The sequence below is a fragment of the Neltuma alba genome, unplaced genomic scaffold (assembly GCF_004799145.2).
Source record: "Neltuma alba isolate B1F8T4 unplaced genomic scaffold, ASM479914v2 tig00012345_pilon, whole genome shotgun sequence".
NCBI lineage: Eukaryota > Viridiplantae > Streptophyta > Magnoliopsida > Fabales > Fabaceae > Neltuma > Neltuma alba.
Window position 1 is genome coordinate 25,721 of NW_021636854.1, and position 20,370 is coordinate 46,090.

Genomic DNA, 20,370 nt, shown 5'->3' on the forward strand with positions numbered 1-20,370 from the left:
GAATAGTAATTTTAATCCAATAAACTGTACGTTTTCAGTGAGGATGAGTTCAGTTGAATATTTTTCCCTTAAAGAGCATTGAAAGAGATTTCTGTAGAATTTTGGAACACCTCCATACGATTTTTCTAGAATTAGTTATGATTTTTCAAAGTTGGACCTGTAATCTGAAAACTGGACAGTGAACAGTAATTTTCCGAAAATTAACGTCCAAATTGAAATTTTTAAGCTTAAGACCATCCAAAGTGGTCTGGAATGGTTCTAAATGAATGCTAAGGTATTATATAAGTAAGGTGTGACAGGCTCTAACCCTTATTCTCTTATTTATAGGCTCCACCTATGGTTTTCTAATTTTCCTCTAATTTTCCTTGATTATGACTCATAATATAACTTCCTATTTAAGCACCAAATCATCATCAAATTGTGATTTTTTATTTTTTTTTTTTGTTTTTTTTAAATTTTCACAATTATGACCCTAAAAGATATTTCTAAATTGAGGAGTCAATCATCTTAAGTGAGAAATCTTTATTTTTATTTTCTAATTTTTCTTATTTCCTCCTTGATGTGTCCACCTCAAATTTTCTAAATTGGCTTTTAATTTTTATCTTTTATTTTATTACCATTTATTGTAAGAGGAATATTCTTATTTAATTTTTTTTTATTTGCCACATGGTGGACTTTTCAAACTTAGCCTCCATGAAAGAATCAAGGAGGATATCAATCTTTTATTTTTTTTTCCTTTTTCTTTAATTTTATTTATATTTAATATTTTTTACGAGGCTTGGACAAAATTGGGTGTTCACAATTGCCCCTCTTTACTTGTTCGTAGGTGAGAGAAGCGAGTTTCTTGCCTATAAAGCAAGTAAAGACAAGAACACACATTTTGTCCTGCCAAACATGCATGCAAGCAGATGGAACCAAGTTGTCCTAGAGACTAAAGAAGGTCAGGACAAAATACACTATCCATGCCCCTCTTTACTTGGTTCATAGGGGATAAGACAAGGAAAGCAGGATAGTAGAATTGAACGTTCACATATTTTGGAGCGCCTAGTTGCATAAGACTTTAGTAGATGCCTGTCGTTACAAAGTTTTGGAGGGGTGCCAGCTAGTACGGGGATTTGAAGAAGTGACGGCCGTTTAGGCTTTGGAGAGGCGTTAACCACTACTAGGCTTTGAGAGTACCTGCCGCTATAGGGCTTTGGAAAGGTGCCAGCTACTACTGAGTTTTGAAAGGAGCTAGTTGTTGCTGGGCTTTTAAAGTGCTAGTCACTACTGGGCTTTGAGGGTGCCTGCTGCCACAGGGCTTTGGAGAGGTGCTAGCTACTACTAGGCTTTGAGAGTGCTTGCCATTACGAGGCTTTGGAGTGGTGTCAGCCGCTATTGGGCTTCAAGAATGCCTGTCATTGTAGGACTTTGAAGAGGTGCCAGCCGCTGTTGAGCTTTGAAAGGTGCTAGCTGTTACTGAGCTTTGAGTGCGCCAGCTGCTACTGGGCTTTGAGAGTGCTTGCTGCTATAGGGCTTTAGAGAGGAGCCAGCCATTATTAGGCTTTGAGAGTGCTTGCCATTATAGGGCTTTAGAAAGAGGTACTAGTCATTACTAGGCTTTGATAGTGCCTGCTATTACAAGGCCTTGGAAAGGTGCCAGCCATCACTGGGCTTTGGGAGTACCTACTATTATAGGGCTTGAAAAAGAGGCGTCACTAAACCTAAAGAGTGCTCATAGCCTAACCCTTGATGTTTATGATTTTCAAGCAACGTTACTGGGGAAATGTTGCCTTAGAGGTGTGCATCTAATCCTCCACCAAGCTTGAACCCATTCTTTTCCATCATCTTAGTAACTATAGAATTGATATTTTTGCTCTCTTTGGCTTCAAAGCTTGAGAACATCGTCCCTTCATCATGTTTAACGGCCTTGAGTATGGAAGAGACTACTCAGTATGATTTCTTCTCCCCCCTTAACTATTATAACCTTTCCCTTGTTAACAAATTTTACCTTCTGATGTAAGGTTGAAGGCACAGCCCCAGCCACGTGTATCTATGGTCACCCTAGCAACATCAAATATGATGGGCCAGTGTCCATTAGCTAAAAGTTTGCTATGAACTCGATTGGTCCGATTTGCAAAGGCAATCAGACTACTCCTAAAGCATATCTTCAAGTACCATCGAATCCTCTAACCGTCATGTTACTCCCTTTGATCTCTGAAGCTTCTATTGCGAGACGCTTAAATGTGCACAATGGCAATACATTTAATGCCGACCCTCTATTTATCAGTACCTTGGCTACAATGAACCCTCTACACTTTAAAGTAATATGTAAAGCTTTGTATCAATCAGTAGTATATCAAACAACGTCTTCTTCTATAAATAAGAGAGTAGATATTACTTTTGCAATATTCATAATGCTCGCTACCTTTTTTAGGGTTGTATTGGATTGCACATATGATTCTTGTAATGCTTTTTGTAGCGCCTGATGTTATGGTTTAGAGCTCAAAATTAAGGAAAGCGCTGAGATCTTTGTTGGGGTTTTCTGCAACTGATCTATGATGCTATAGTCGCGTTGCTTCATTATCTATAAAAATTCTTCATTGCTTCTTTTCATTTCAGAGTCGAATGGGGTTTCAGCATTAGCGTGCTTCTTCTTCCCAGTATCAGCTAGAAGGTAAGCTTTTCCACTTCATGTGACCCCTGTTGGATGAGTCACGAATTCCTTATTGATCTTAGTGTCTATTACTTGTCTTGAAGGTTCTTCTATAATGCCAATATATCTCCATGGAACAGTATGATTACTATGATATGGGAATGGAGCTAGCATATTGATGGTCACAGAGGGCTATTGCCGTGGTGCTGTATCAATGAAAGAGACAACATTAGAATCCTCTTTCAAAACTAGTTCCTTAACAGTGAACTCGACAGGCTTCCTATCTACCATAGCTATTTCTTCATCCACGAGATATGTAGCTTGCTATTTTGAGGCAAGTGCATGTGCCATCAATGTCAGTTGTGGGACTTTTGGGGCATTCAATCCTCTCAATAATGTTCACTTGCTTCTCATGGTTAGGCAAAGGATTAGCATTGATAGTGGAACTATCATTTTTCTTTAGTTGGATATGATTAGAGTCAACTAGGTTGAACACGTTCCTTTTGAATGTGGTGCAATCCTCTATTTGAGTGTCCCGAGGCATCCATGTGATATTCATAGTGGGCATTCGGATCATACCGAGATGGATAAGGGGGTTATGGTTGATTATAGGTATGTGGCCCTATCAATCAAGCTTCCAAAACATGATGATATGGTTCAGCATTCATCATGCCAAAGTTTGGCCATTGACAGTTATCCCGCTGCTGCCAAGTTCTCTGTTCCACAACCTATCCTTGCCTATTTGACATTGGGTTTCTTCTTGCTTGCCTAAACCCTTCTCCTCTATTTTGGGGTTGTCTAGTAGTTTGGATGAAACTCACATCACCATCTTTTTTCTTCCTCCTTTGTCCTTTTCTTAGGTTAGTCTCTCCTTGCGGAGTAGTGATCCTACCATCGCATATGTTAGTATTAATTCTCTGCCTCATTTCAATCAAGTTGGAAAAGTCTGTGACATGTGTTCCCACCATATATTTGTGATATGGATCATGTAGGGTGTGGATAAAGTAGGAGTAAAGTTCAAATAGTATAAGGGGAGGTTGAACTTGCGCAACGACTAGTCTTCATCTTTGAGCATAGTCTTTGAAGGTCTTGGTAGCTTTCTTGCTCATGCTTTTTAACTACTCTCTAGTAGGAGCAATATCAATATTAAACTTATATTGCTTCATAAACACATCAACCAACTCTCTCTATTTCTTGATCTTAGACTGATCAAGTTGCATATGCCATTCCAATACCGGTCCCTTCAGGCTTATATGAAAGAATAACAATAAAAAATTCTTATCTTGAGACCACATAAACATCTTGGTGCAATAAGCTTTAAGGTGATATATTGGATTTAGTGCCATTGTACTTGTCAAACTTAAGCACCTTAAACTTTTTGGGGATCACAACAAATGGTGTTGATCACAACTCTTTTAAGTCAAGTGAATTCTAAGTGGTTGAGCCTTAGAGGGCCTCTAGTTGGTCCTTCATTTCATCTAGCTCTTCCTTCTATTTATCTTTCTTTCCAATATGGCGAAAAATATAGAAAGAGTAAGTCTCATCATCACTTGGCTCCTCCTTAATGCTAGCTTCTGGTGGATTCGGGGTCTTATTTAGTTCTTCCTGTTTTTCTTTTCCGTACCTCTAACTACACTTGCTTCAACATCTTCTTTAGATATTTTGAGCTCCTTTCAGTCCTTTTAAGTCTTAAGGGCCACAGCTAAAGCAGCCAATATTTCCTTTAGGTTAGCTATTTGAGATTCCGTATGTGACATGTGTTCATTTAGAGCCTTATTCTTGTTTGCACTAGCTGCCATTTGTCAACTACAAGAGGGTGTATTATAAGGAAGCGTGAGGGGTTTTTGGTTAAGACACTTGGATGGAGCAATGTTGAATCACTAGATAAAAAACAATACAAAATTTTACATTAGATTAACTAAGTTTATGCCTTATTGGGTTGCGATGAGTCATCCAACATCATATTGGCATGGGGATTTTCTAGCACCCCCTAGACTCTTTCGAGAATGCATTATTACACAAGGAGGTCTATGGTTGATCCTTAGATGACAAGGACCTTGAATCCCATCACACCTAATACCTTAATCATTATTGTTGGCCCCCTTCAAGAGTGTATTACTTTAGAGTTGATTATTATGAAGGACCTTGAGTCTTATAATCTCACGGTAGATTATTAATTAGTTCATAGAATACCTCTAATCTCCTCTGAGAATGCATTATTCTATAGGGAGACTTAGAGTTGATCATTAGATAGAAAGGATCTTGAATCCTATTTAACCTAAGATCTTATTGATGATCATAAAAATAAGTATAGAAATAAACATCAAAGTGTATGCCAAAATATTCTTTTATTCAGTAATAAGTTCTTAACAATGTCAAAATTTTATTACATTCTTCAGCTCTCTGATGATTTGGTTACATATATTGAAAAATTCAAATATATCTTCAGGCAAATTTAGTGGGCTAATCACGCCTTCTGCGTGCTTGAATGCTTGATGAGTTTGGGATACTGGTAGTGGCAAAATTAATGAGCTCCCCACACCTCTTTATCATATTCATCTATTCATGACAAAAGGTCTCCCACCTTATTGACACCTCTTTTTCTTCATTCAACTTACTTAAGAGATTTTGAATTGTTTCAGCTGTACTTCCCTTTATGACAATTAATTCATTCATCTTGCTCTCTAAGAGTTGAGTGAGGTTATCAACTTCTTATAACTCCTTAAGTGGGCCATTATCTTGTAGTTCTCTTTTAAGTAACTCTTTTTCTTTAGCCATCCTCATTAGTCGAGCTCATTTATTCTTTATTTGTTTCTCATTTTCCCATATGGCCTTTCTTAAGTTCTCATTTTCCTTCTCTAGCTGCGTAATCTTTAAGCTCCCATCGAAATCTCTTCTCTCTCTCTTTTCTACCAGTTTTTCTCAGAGAGCAGTGCACTCATTCTCCAATTGGCTCAGATTTTGTTTGCTTTTTAAGTCCATCTCAGCAAGCTCTTCTAATTCTTGCTCCCTTGTTTCTAAACACTTTGCCAACTCTCTGTTCACTACTTGGGCATCATTTGCTAATAAGGATCTTGAGCGGCATAAACAGGATTAGCCCCTTCAATTCTTTCCTTCAGCTAAACTTTATAGTCTTGTTCTACACCTATTTCTCATTTCTCGAGCTCAGCCTTTTCCTTATGCATCACCTTACCCTAAGCTTCTTTGATTCTTTGGCACATTTACCTTAGACCATATTAGATTGTCTTGAGCTCAAAAATTTCATTTAGGACGTTACTTTTCAGAAATTCACTGTTCATTTGGTAAGTTTCAAATTTCTAGTCTAACTTCAAAAAATGATAACTTAATCTAAAAAAATTGAAATGGAGTGGTTCAAAACTCTTTTGAAAGCCCTTTAGGTGCTATTTCAAGGAAAAATAATCTTGTGAACCAATTCTTTTTGAGAAAGTGCCAGATTTTTGTGGAAATCACTATTGTCCTTTTGGTAAAAATTCTTTTTTCAAATTTTGAACCTTAAATTTGGAAAATCATTAAAAATCACACAATTGTCCATTTTTAATTTGCTACCTATCAAATTGAAGATCAAGATGTGATCTTTAAGCATGACAAATTTTGTGGTTATATTCGTTCAGGAACTTAATCACAATATTGCTCCAAGTCAACATCCACCTTAGGGTTATAGCATCACAACATTCATACTTATACATAACCAAATTATAATTGTTTCCATGATTCACCACCACATTTACCCTTGAATTTGCAACATCCCTTCAGATGATTCTGGGCCTAAAATGTTGGATTACTTTGGGAGGGTGAGATTTCAATGAAATCCCAGTACCAAGAATAATCAACCACAACATCAATATGCATCATCATTAGAGCATTACAAACCTTAGCTACCATAGGAATCATCTTATAAATATGCAGCCTCAACATGCAAGGCCATGGCAACAAATGCAAGGAGCAACCACATCACAATCATCATAGTTCAACCACATGATAGCAAGCATTCATGCCACAATAAACAATGCAAGGTTAACATTAGTAGTTAACTAAATCTTACTACCTTGGTCCAAAAGCTTTTTGATTCTTTGATCCTCTTTCTCTCCTCCATAAATATCAAACCCTAACATCACAATCCATAAGAAAGGCAGTAAGATTACCAACCAAACCATATAAAAATCAATAACAAAGCTCAAATAACCCCTTAACCCTTAAAGCTTTAATCTTTGTTCTTTAATTTTTTAGCTTTATTTCCTTAAATGCTAAAAATCTTTTCTTGGTTCACTTTTACATGATTTTTCATGTAGATTCCAAATATATACTTGGATTTAAGAAAAGAAATCTCTTTCTTCAAGAACCAAGTTGGCCAAAACATAGGGTTTATTTTCCAAAAATCACAACTTTAATTTTAATGCTTCCAACACTTGTTCTTTAGGTTTATCCTACACCATTTTCTATTTTAAACACAATGGAAGCTTCAAAACACTGAAAAACTCATCCTAGGGTAGAGTTCTCATATTGGCCGTGTCACATCCAGTACTATGGTAATTAGGAATAAGAAATATTCCTAAATAATCAAAGGCCAAAAATGATAAGGAGAATTAGAATAATTTTAGTGGAAAATAATTATTATGATTTTTCAAGTCAATTATGAAAATTTGACTAATTAAGGAAAATTGGTTAAATATAATTATGGAATAATATTTTCAAGCCTAAGAAAATTAAGAAAAAATAAGGATAACATCCTTTAAGAATTATATGAGATTATAAAATTGGTTTTATGACCAAATTACCCTTAGAGAAATTACAAAGGAATTTAAGGGTGATTTAGGCCAATTTAAGGGATTTTATTTGGAAAATTCCAAATAAATACTTTTAAGGGGAATAAAATTCTAAGAAAATTCCTATGATATCCCAAGGAATTATAGGAGATTATGGAATTAAATAAAGACCCTCAAGTATCCAAGATTTCCCAATACCTTTGAAAAGTGGAAAAACCCTAAAGAGAAGGAAATTAGTTTTGCTTTTTATTTAATTATTGGGAAATTAATTTTGAGACAAAGAGGGTAATTTGGAAAGATAAAAATAAGGAGAATAAATTAGGGATCTGATAGAAAATGATTACAGAGGCCAAAATAATGTAATTATAGAAATGAAGTTAAACCCGGAGTCAAAGTACACAGATAAAGCAAGACTAGGGTCTTGCAATTCAAATGGTTCACAATTAGCCATATTCAAGTCCCTAATAGAGAGGATTTCAACTTGCCAAGTGTCATTCCCCAAATGGAGAGGATTTTGACTTTTGGTAATTAATTTCATTTGGATTTAGTTAATTATAAAAGAGAAAGTAAGATTAAAGAGCGCAATGACACTTGGAATTTCATTTATGATGGTGGTTGGGATATTTTGGCTCATTAAACAAGCTCTCCTCCCCTTAATTTCAGATGGTGGTAATGCCAAGTGAGAGGAAGAGAAAAAAGAGAGGGTTTTGAAGGAGAAACAAGGAAAAGCTATTAAGTTTGGTCACTTAATCAAGGATTCAAGGTTAGTTTTTGGTCTTAAGTTGTTCTCCACCTTGTTTGCTTGAGTTGTGTGGTTGAAAAATTCTGTCTCTTCTCATTTTTGGTGCTCGCCAAACTGGTTTATCATGATAGGGAAGAAGTTTGGTTTGTCAAACTTGTTAAGACACTTCAAAGCATGATAGTTTCTAGTAGTTGCAAGTGGTTATTGATTGTTTTTGAAGTGTTTTCTTTAGTGTTTTTCCTAAGGTTCATTTCGGCCAAGATAGTAACTGAACCCTAGGATGAGTTTTTTAATGTTTTAAGGCTTCCATGGTGCTCAAAATGAAAAATAGTGTAGGGTAAACCAAAAGGAACAAGTGTTGAAAGCATTAAAACCAACGTTGTAATTTTTGGGTTAAAGAACCCTCTTGGTTCGGTCAAAAGCAACTGAAAGGAGGAGTTTTATTTTCTTAAATCTAAGCATATATTTAGAATATACATGAAATACCATGTAGAAATAAGTCAAGAAGCAATTTTTAGGGTTAAAAGGAAACAAGTTCAAAATAAAGAACAAAGGTGGAAGCTTTAAGGAGCAAGAGTCATATTTAAGTTGTGTTCTTGCTTTTACTTGGTTTGGTTAATGATTTTTGCTGCCGTTTTTGATAGATTGTCTTGCTAGGGTTTGAAATTTGTGAAGGAAAAGAAGAGAAAGAAAGAAGGCTCAAGCTTTTGGAGCAACGTAGCAAGTTGAACCTAACTACTAACATTGACTTGGCATTATTGATTATTGCATGATTAATTGCTATTATGTGGATGAACTTTCTTGATTGTGATGTGGCTGCTCTTTGCACTTTCTTGCTTTGGCCTTTGCATGATTGAGTTTGCCAAATGATAAGCATGCCACTTCACCAATAGTAGTTAATGTAGTTATGCATGATGATGATACTTGTTGATGATATAGTTGGTTAATTTGCTATTGGGATTTCAATGAAATCTCATTTCCCAAATGCAATCTAACATTTTAGGTCCTGAAATATCAAAAGGCAAGCTGCAGATTGAAGGTTAAAATTATGGTATCATACCATAAAAATTCGTGGACTTTTGGGTTATGTAATATTATGCTGGGCAGTGCTGTAAATTCACTGACACCGCCACCTTTACATGATGTTTTGATTTAGTTCCTGAAAACTTTTAATTATGAAATTTGGCATGTTTGTATATCACGTTCTGAGCTTCATTGTGATAGTCAACACGTTAAAAATGGCCAACTACACGATTTTTAATGATTTTTTAAAGTTAAGGTTCAGAATCTGGAAAAAGGTTTTTTTCCTTATAGACAGAGGTGACTTTCACAAAAACATGATGCTTTTTCCAATGGAATTGTTCACAATACTATTTTTCCTTGAAAGATAATTCAAAGATCATTTTATAGAATTTTGAACCACTCTATTTTGATTTTTCTGGATTAGGTTATGAATTTTTTAGGTTAGGCCAGAAAACTGGATTTTTACCTAATGAACAGTGAAAATCCGAAAATTAGTGTTTTTGAGATATAATTGAGCCCAAGACCATCCAATGTGGTCTAAAATGGTCTTAATTGAACCCTAAGATGATACGATAGTAAGGTGTAATATTTTTAGTATAAGAACAAAGGTTTTGCATAAGATAGAACGCTCTGCTTAAGTTATTCATTAGATTTTGGGGTTAGATAGGAAGAAACTGACACGTCTTTACAGGAATCAGGATGGAAAACACCATGGACTGGGACCCTAGATTTGAGCCATCAGTCAATGATTGGGATCTTAACGTTATTGATCTCACCAAAAAAGAAGATCTGGTGGAATGGACTATGGGAGATGCCAGCCTAGGCCATTCATTAGTGAGCTCAAATGACTATGTTGAGTGCTATCCTAAGCTGCTAGGGATCACTACAGAACAGTTACTGTACCTTCCCGAACCCAGTGACTTGATAGATCCTGTAACTGGACTATACCAAGAACCATTAGACCTAGGCCTTTACATTCAGTCCATCAGACAGCCTGCTACCCCTGTTGTACATCCATGCAACATTCCCGGACCTAGTACCGGACCAGTTATACCCCCAGCTCCTGTAACACCTGTAGTACCTACAATACCAGTCGTAACTACCCCTGCTCTGCCTAGTCATGAGATCCACAGTATGGGTCAGCTGAGTGACCGACTGAGGTTCCTAGGGCGTCACATCAGGAGGGATATGGACGCAGACCTGAGAGTACACCTAGACTACCTCTAGGGCGTGAGAGAGCTGTACCAAGCCCATGGACTAGGCAACCCTTACCTAGAATCTTTTGATTGGTTATGTGAGATGGTAGAGGTCCTACTCAATACTCCATTCTAGACCCATGAGATCATCCGCCTGAACTACATATTGGGAGATGATGTGGAGGACTGGATCCAAAGCCTCAAGGGCTTTGTTATTGTTCATTTTTTGTAGACGACTGGGACCCTCCTATTACTAACATAGGATGTATTTTGGTGCAGCTAACCATAGTAGGTTAGACTGGCAGTGCTTGGTGTATGTATACTTTAAACTGCATTGTTGATGCCTAATGCTTAAATGTTGAATGATGTATGCCTCTTTTGTTAAATGAAATCCAAGCATGATATTTACTTCTTGTTCCTTATTATGCTATCCGGTTAGTTAAACACGATGGTTAAAACCCGATGAAACTCTTCGCTAGAGAGACCCCCAGTTCAAGATACAAGGGTCCCTCCCGATCCATTGCAAATAATTTTGAAACGTCTCGAGCAGCAACAGAAGACCATCGAGGAGATGAGGGCGGCACAAGCTCGCTAGGAACAAGAGAGGGATCCAGCGATAGCCCCAGCAATAACAGTGACAATGGCTAACCTCGACAGGAGGCAGCCAGAGGAAGAAGTCTTCACAGCACAAGCATCAGAACAATTGCCTAGACCAGCAATGCCAGCAGCAGACCCTGATAGCATCCAGCAATAGATGACTCACTTCTGTAAACACAACCCGCCATCATTTGAGGGAACATTTAATGTTCAAGCAACGGAAGATTGGATTAACCTTCTAGAGAAGATCTTTAAAGTATTAGACTGCTCATCAGAGCGAAAAGCCCAGATGGTAATATATAGGCTAGAGAAAGATGCTGATCGCTGGTGGAAGAATACTGAAATTCTTCTGGATGCTCGGAACACAAGGGTAACTTGGGAAGTGTTCTTGGAGCATTTCTGTGAGAAGTATTTTCAAAGATCCATCCGAGACGAAAGGGAAGCAGAATTCCTAACCCTGAAGCAGAGAGATGATGAGCTATTTGATGAGTACCTGGCTAAGTTCATCTGTCTCTCTAATTACTCAAGTTATCTTCGCTACGGAAACGACGAGAGGTGGATGATAGAGAAGATGGTTCGAGGACTAAGGCAGTCCTTGAGGGAGATGATTGCTCCTAGACAGTTTAAGCAGTTCAATAAGGTGGTCGAGGCTTGCTGAATCATGAAAAGTAGCTTAAACCAGCATCTGATGGTCAAGACTACTCCCAAAGAAGAGAAGGGGCGTTAGGGAGGTCAGGGTGGCACCTCATCTAATGCAAGTAAGAAGAGAAAGCAACCATAGAACAACCGCAAGAATAAGAAAGGCGGTAAGCCACCGAAGGGCAAGGAGTGTATGAAGTGTGGCAAGAATCATAGTGACAGACCATACATGGTTGGACCGAACGTTTGCTACACCTGTGGCAAACCTGGACATTTCTTGAGAGAATGCCCACAGAACACTGGAAAGGTACGACCACTCACCCAAGGCCAAGTGTTTGCCCTCACAGGGGAAGAAGCCCGGAAGTCCCCGGAGATGATCCAAGGTATGATTATGATTAACAACTCCCTAGTGATTACAATGTTTGATTCGGGTGCTAGTTATTCTTTTATCTCGTATGCCTGTGTTAAGAGACTTGGCTTGATTATGAAGACATTGCCGTATGATATACATGTGTCCATACCAACACAGAATAAGGTAATTACATCTTATGCGTGCTTGAACTGCATAGTTTGTTATGAGTACTGTTGTACTGTTATAGACTTAATATGTATGCCCTTCCATGAAATTGATGTGGTGATTAGACTGAATTGGTTATCATTCCACAATATCTTAATGGACTGTAAGAAAAAAAACCCTAATCTTATCTTCGAGAGATTTAGAGTTGAATCCAGAGGTTAGATTGAATTTCTTAACAGAAGCCCAAGCGGGCAAATGCCTACGGAAAGGTTGTCAATGATTCCTCATTTTCTTCTCGATGCAAGTAGAGGTAGAAGAGGGGATAGAAGAAATCCCAGTTGTTAAGGAGTTTCCGGAAGTGTTTCCGATAGAGGTCATAAGACCACCACCAGATAAAGAAGTAGAATTCACGATTGACATCATACCTGGAGCAGGACCAATTTCTAAGGCCCCTTATAGAATGGTTCCAAATAAAATGGCACAACTTAAAAAGCAGATAGAAGAATTACTTGAAAAAGGTTTTATTAGACCAAGTGTATCGCCATGGGGTGCTCCAGTGTTATTTATTAAGAAAAAGGATGGTAGTCTAAGATTATGCATAGACTACAGGGAGTTGAATAAATTCACAGTCAAGAACAAGTATCCGCTCCCTAGGATAGATGATCTATTAGACCAGTTAGTTGGTGCCAGTGTGTTCTCTAAGATTGATTTAAGATCTGGCTACCACCAACTCAAGATTAAACTAGATGATGTCCCTAAGACTGCGTTTAGAACTCGCTATGGGCACTATGAGTTCTTAGTGATGCCGTTCGGATTGACGAATGCACCTGCGATATTCATGGACTACATGAATAGGATCTTTCGCCCTTACTTAGATCAATTCATGGTAGTGTTTATCGATTATATCCTGGTATACTCCAATTCTCCTGAAGAACATAAGATGCATTTGAGAATTGTCCCAAATACCCTAAAAGAGAAGCAACCGGTGGCCAAACTTAGTAAGTGTGAGTTTTGGCTAGAGGAAGTCTGATTTCTCGGCCACATGATTTCCCGAGAAGGAGTAGCTGTCGACCCCAGTAATATTAAGGCAGTACTCAATTGGGAGAGACCCAAGATGGTGAGTGAGATTAGAAGTTTTCTCGGACTAGCGGGGTATTATAGAAGATTCATCTGGGACTTTTCTCGAATTGCTCTCCAGCTGACCAAGTTAACCAAGAAGAACCAGCCGTTCTTGTGGGACGAGAAAAGTGAGGCTAGTTTTCAAGAGCTGAAGAGGAAGCTCACCTCTACTCCCGTACTTGTACTCCCTGATCCTTCGCAACCCTATGTGGTTTATACAGATGCTAGCAAGCAGGGATTGAGATGTGTGCTTATGCAGCAAGGGTAGGTAGTAGCATATGCCTCGTGCCAATTGAAATCTCATGAGGAGAATTACCCGACCCACGACTGGAATTGGCAGTAATAGTTTATGCATTGAAGATATGGAGACATTATTTGTACGGAGCAACAATAGAATTGTTTTACGACCACAAGAGCCTCAACAATAGAAATAAGAAATATTCCTAAATAATCAAGGGCAAAAAATGATAAGGAGAATTAGAAGAATTTTGGTGGAAAATAATTATTATGATTTTCCAAGCCAATTATGAAAATTTGACTAATTAAAGAAAATTGGTCAAATATAATTATGGAATAATATTATCAAGCCTTAGAAAATTAAGAAAAAATAAGGATAATATCCTTTGAGAATTATATGAGATTATAAAATTGGTTTTATGACCAAATTACCCTTAGAAAAATTACAAAGGAATTTAAGGGTGATTTAGTCTAATTTAAGGGATTTTATTTGGAAAATTCCAAATAAATATTTTTAAGTGGAATAAAATTCTAAGAAAATTCCTATGATATTCCAAGGAATTATAGGAGATTATGGAATTAAATAAAGACCCTCAAGTATCTAAGATTTTTCCCAATGCCTTTGAAAAGTGGAAAAATCGTAAAGAGAAGGAAATTAGTTTTCCTTTTTATTTAATTATTGGGAAATTAATTTTGAGACAAAGAGGGCAATTTGGGAAGATAAAAATAAGGAGAATAAATTAGGGATATGACATAAAATGATTACAGAGGCCAAAATACTATTATTATAGAAACGAAGTTAAACCCAGAGTTAAAGTGCACCGATAAAGCAAGACTAGAGTCTTGCAATTTAAATGGTTCACAATTAGCCATGTGTCAAGCCCCTAATGGAGAGAATTTGAACTTGCCAAGTGTCATTCCTCAAATGAAGAGGATTTTGACTTTTGATAATTAATTTCATTTGGATTTAGTTAATTATGAAAGAGAAAGTAAGATTAAAGAGGGTAATGACACTTGGAATTTCATTTATGATGGTGGTTGAGATATTTTGGCTCATTAAACAAGCTCTCCTCCCCTTAATTTCAGATGGTGTTCGGCCAAGTGAGAGGAAGAAAGAAAAGAGAGGGTTCTGAAGGAGAAACAAGGAAAAGCTATCAACTTTGGTCACTTAATCAAGGATTCAAGGTTAGTTTTTGGTCTTAAGTTGTTCTCCACCTTGTTTGCTTGAGTTGTGTGGTTCAAAAATTCTGTCTCCTCTCATTTTTGGTGCTCGCCAAACTGGTTTATCATGAGGGAGAAGAAGTTTGGTTAGTCAAACTTGTTAAGACACTTCAAAGCATGATAGTTTCTAGTGGTTGCAAGTGGTTATTGGTTGTTTTTGAAGTGTTTTCTTTAGTGTTTTTCCTAAGGTTCATTTCGGCCAAGATAGTAACTGAACCCTAGGATGAGTTTTTCAATATTTTAAGGCTTCCATGGTGCTCAAAATGAAAAATGGTGTAGGGTAAACCAAAAGGAACAAGTGTTGGAAGCATTAAAACCAACGTTGTAATTTTTGGGTTAAAGAACCCTCTTGGTTCGGTCAAGAGCAACTGAAAGGAGGAGTTTTATTTTCTTAAATCTAAGCATATATTTAGAATCTACATGAAATACCATGTAGAAATAAGTCAAGAAGCAATTTTTAGGGTTAAAAGGAAACAAGTTCAAAAATAAAGAACAAAGGTGGAAGCTTTAAGGAGCAAGAGTCATATTTAAGTTGTGTTCTTGCTTTTACTTGGTTTGATTAATGATTTTTGCTGCCGTTTTTGATAGATTGCCTTGCTAGGGTTTGAAATTTGTGAAGGAAAAGAAGAGAAAGAAAGAAGGCTCAAGCTTTTGGAGCAACGTAGCAAGTTGAACCTAACTACTAACATTGACTTGGCATTATTGATTATTGCATGATTAATTGCTATTATGTGGATGAACTTTCTTGATTGTGATGTGGCTGCTCTTTGCACTTTCTTGCTTTGGCCTTTGCATGATTGAGTTTGCCAAATGATAAACATGCCACTTCACCAATAGTAGTTAATGTAGTTATGCATGATGATGATACTTGTTGATGATATAGTTGGTTAATTTGCTATTGGGATTTCAATGAAATCTCATTTCCCAAATGCAATCTAACATTTTAGGGCTTGAAACATCCAAGGGCAAGCTACAGATTGAAGGTTAAAAATATGGTATCATACCATAAAAATTCGTGGACTTTTGGGTTATGTAATATTATGCTGGGCAGTGCTGTAAATTCACTGACACCGCCACATTTATGTGACATTTTGATTTAGTTCCTGAAAACTTTTAATTACGAAATTTGGCATGTTTGTATATCACGTTCTGAGCTTCATTGTGATAGTCAACACGTTAAAAATGGCCAACTACACGATTTTTAATGATTTTTCAAAGTTAAAGTTCAGAATCTGGAAAAAGGGTTTTTTCCTAATAGACAAAGGTGACTTTCACAAAAACCTGATGCTTTTTCCAATGGAATTGGTTCACAAGACTATTTTTTCCTGAAAGATAATTCAAATATAATTTTATAAAATTTTAAACCACTCCATTTTGATTTTTTTGGATTAAGTTATGAATTTTTGAAGTTAGGCCAGAAAACTGGATTTTTACCCAATGAACAGTGAAAATCCGAAAATTAGTGTTTTTGAGATAGAATTGAGCCCAAGACCATCCCATGTGGTCTAAAATGGTCTTAATTGAACCCTAAGATGATACGATAGTAAGGTGTAACAAGCCAAACTAAACCTCTAGTGACCCAACCATGAAAACTTCCAAATAACAACTTAAACCACTTGAAACAACCATGATTTAAGGTGTTCTAACAAGGTTTAACAACAAAATTTCCCTCCCCTAACCATCAACCATTTCGGTCAGCAACCAAAAGAGGCAAGAATGGAAATTTCAACCATCAAAGTTCAAGGAAAACAACCAAGAACTACTATGAAACGACTTACTAACCTTAGATCTTAACCTAGTAGATCAAAGTAGCTTGGTTTTCTTTGATCACTCTTCAAGAACTCCTCTTGCTCTTTTTCTCACCTTTGGCCAAAATGAGGGAGTCTTGAAAGGGGGAGGAGTGTGTTGATTTAAGGCCAAAATATCCCAACTACCTTCATTTAATGTTATGCCATGTGTCACCTCCCTGCTTAATCTTGAACCTCTCTCTTAATTACTCAAATCTAAATGTAATTAATTTCTCAAAAGTCAAAATCCTCTCCAATCAATGCTTAACACTTGGCAACTGTAAATACTCTCCATTGGTGGCTTGACAAGTAGCAATTTGTCGGCCAAGTAAAGTGTAAGACTCTACTTCTTGCTTTATCGGTGCATTTTTTATTGGGATGTAATTTTTTCTATAATTATTTTATGTCAAATTCATAATTTATTTTCCTTATTTTTCTGTTTTTAAAATACCCTCTTTGGCTCAACCCGAATTCCTGTTAATTATGTAAAAAAAGGAAAACTATTTTCCTTCTCATTATTAATTTTTCCACTTGTCAAAAGAATGAGAAAAAATCTTCGATATTTGAGGGTCTCTTTTTAATCTCATAATCTCTTATAATTCTTTAGGATATCATAGGAATTTTTTTGAAATTTTATTCTCCTTAAAAATATTTATTTGAAATTTTCCAAATAAACAACCTCAAATGAGCCTAAATCACCCTTAATTTCTTTTGTAATTTTTTCAAGGATAATTTTCTCATAAAACCAATAATATAACCTCATACAATTCTCAAGGAATATTATCCTTATTTTTCTTAATTAGTCAAACTTTACATAATTGACTTGGAAAATCATAATAATTATTTTCTACCATAATTCTTCTATTTCTCTTTATCATCTTTGGCCCTTAAATGTTTAGGAATATCCTTATTTCTGATTACCATATTACTAGATGTGATAAGAGGCACATTTGGAAAGTCATCACAGTAATAGATGATGTTGTTGCCTTCCCACCAATCTATTTTCCACAAAAGGCAGTCTTTTGTCAATTGTAAAAAGGTCATCTTCCACTCATTCTGATTCATTTCATTGAGTCTTGGTAGGTTCTTGAATAAAGTGTGTGGATTACTATGTTTGTCATCCCTCTTTCTGAATATAAGTGGTTCAACATCCATATATCCAAGTATTGAGAGGTAGTATCTCATCTGACCGCCACTCTTCACATGGCACTAAGATAACGACATATAGGTCTTTACCACAATCACAGGTATCGGATTGGCTCAATGATGCTGCACTGATTGGAAGACATTGATAGCCCTAAGGTCAATCAACCCCGCTGATGAAGGAAAAATGATGGTACCATAAATAGCCAATAGAAAGATTCTACAAAAACTTTCCTAATCTTATTGTGCTACAAGGTGTGTCAAGCGAGCTTCCACGTCAGCTCACAATTGCCATGATTTATCTCGGGCAAATGATCCGTGTCTCACTTGTTTGAACTCCTAATAGCTTTGCTATCCCTCTTTGGGAAGGCAAATACCCTTGATATTGATAGACTTGACTGTCTTTCTGAATAGGCATCCTAAGAATCTCTCCATACTCCTTAGTAGTCAGGGTTATTTTGGAAATTGGAGAATGTGAAACATATTAGCGAGGCATCCCAATACTGGCACAATTCTACTAAATCCTCCTTATACACCGATACTTGTAACAAATCAAGGATGTTGCCATATTTTTTCTTAAAGCCTAGCTTGATTGAACCCTTAATGAAGCGGCTTAGGTGCACAAAACTCTCAAGTAGCTCGACTTTTGCAACTAGCCTAGTACCCTTTCCTTTGTATATCTTTCTCGTGGGGGCTTGATTTAAACTCAATTCTTGTGCCATCAAACCCTATGCTAACTTTTCACAATTACTAGATGACTTGCTAACCCTCCTAAAAAAGGAAAAGAAAGGAGAGAAAATGAAGTATCAAGATATGCTTTGAATGCTATCAATAATATACATGTAGTGCGAATGATGACATGTATTTCAAGTCTTCATATTGTTTATGGACATTAGGAAGAAGAACTTCATCTCCTTTGAATGCCCAATACCTCATAAGGAAAATGAAGTGCACATTAACTTATGAATGGTCTAGACCAATACACGGCTAAAGGTTTTATAAATAGTTATTATGTCCAAGGCCCATATTAAATGACTATCATGCTGTAATGATATGTCATGGGCCTTAAAAGGTGATCTCTTCTGGGAATATTTCTAAAATGATGAATGTAATGATCTCATGATTTGTTAGGGTTGGAGACCCTTAGACTAGGGTTAGCTATCTAATGCATGCGTCGTTATCATGATGTATCTATGTGGGGAGTGATGTGAGATACATACTCAGATAGAGTGACAGTCAGCCGCTTAATCCTAGGGCAACATTAATTATGTATGGATAATGATGATGCATTAAAAGAAAAGAGAATATGCACTCTATTATCCTATTTTAGGAAGGATCCTAGGCTAGGGATTTATCCTAAGAAAGGAATGTACTAACCAACTGGGTAGGTCATTAAGTTTTCTCTAATACGTGGACTAATTTTAGGGTTGTTCTAATCTATACAGGCAAAAGTCTCCTAGCTACCCTCATCATAAAGATAAAGACCCTATTTAATGAGGTTGACCCTCTGAGAACTCAAAAGTTTCATAGGGATTAACTCTATTAAATAGGTAACAACTAAGATGAAGTCTTCATAATAACCTCTGAGGGTTCTGGAAACCCCACAAGGAAACCATTAGAAACTTCCACTCATTAAGTTACTCACAGACCTAGGTATAGGGCCCAATATGTGTGAGGTAGATAGTGTGGGTGCTCAGTGTGTGTAGAGAGCATACAAACCTGTTGACCTAGATTCTACCCAACCCTCATTTGCTAATCAGATCATAGAATAAATAAACAAAAAATAAGGAAACAAATAAAAAAACATATTAATAGAAAACAAGTAATATATAAATCTAAGAAACAAATAAAGAATAAATAAGCAAATAAAAAAGGGTAATAAGAATATAATCCAAGCCATATCATTTTAAATAATCAACTTAAATGGGTTTGACCCTTAACTTTCCCCATTGGAGTCGCCAAGCTGTTGCGCTCGCATCCTAGTCATCCTGTAAAAAGGAAAGAAAGAGGAGTCGCCATCAAAATTTTAAAAATTTAATTTTGGAAACCTAAAAAATGTGGTCTATGAAAACCAAATAGGGTTTAGGAGTCGATTGTATGTAGGGAAGGTGTTAGGTACCCTGTAATACTTGTTCAAGAGAACGGTTACCATAAGTTAACTACTCAAAATTAATATGGCCTTTTTATTATATTTTTAATTAACCTAAAAAAAGATAGAAACAAAAAAAAATTATTTACAAAAAGGAAAAAAATAAATTTTTTATAAAGCTTGACTTAACCTAAGATAAAAACCTAGGGCCTATGTACCCTTTAGAGGAATCAAAGCCCACATACTTCAAGGGTAAAAATGTGTGCCACTTAGTTGGTATTTTTCAGAAAATATTTGTTCAATTAAAAAAGTGCTTTTTTGGTGGGTTTGTATTTTTTAATATATGAAAACAAGTTTTTTTATTTAGAAAATATCTTTTGAAAGAACCTCCACAGGCTTGAACGATTATTCTCCTGAGTGAGGTTATGGGAACCTCTGTAGGGAGAATAATCCAAAATTTCTTTCAAAAAATATTTTCAGGTATATAATTAGATTTAATTATTTGAGCTAAAAGGGGGCCTCAAGAAATTAAGTGAAAATAGGGATTCATGAGTCAAGAGGCTACAAAAAAATTATAAAATTAGTCTTATCCCCAGAAGGCCAACAAAATGGCTTTAAGAATATTTAAAAGCTAGTTATGC

The 20,370-nt window shown here is 36.3% G+C and overlaps 1 protein-coding gene across 1 annotated transcript; it reads left to right on the top strand.

The window, feature by feature from the left end:
• Positions 1-11,134: 11,134 nt before the first annotated feature.
• LOC114726188 (uncharacterized) lies at positions 11,135-11,635 on the top strand. The gene has a single exon (XM_028912757.1). It carries the CDS (start codon positions 11,135-11,137, stop codon positions 11,633-11,635), a length of 501 nt encoding a protein of 166 aa, XP_028768590.1.
• The last annotated feature ends 8,735 nt before the right edge of the window (positions 11,636-20,370 follow it).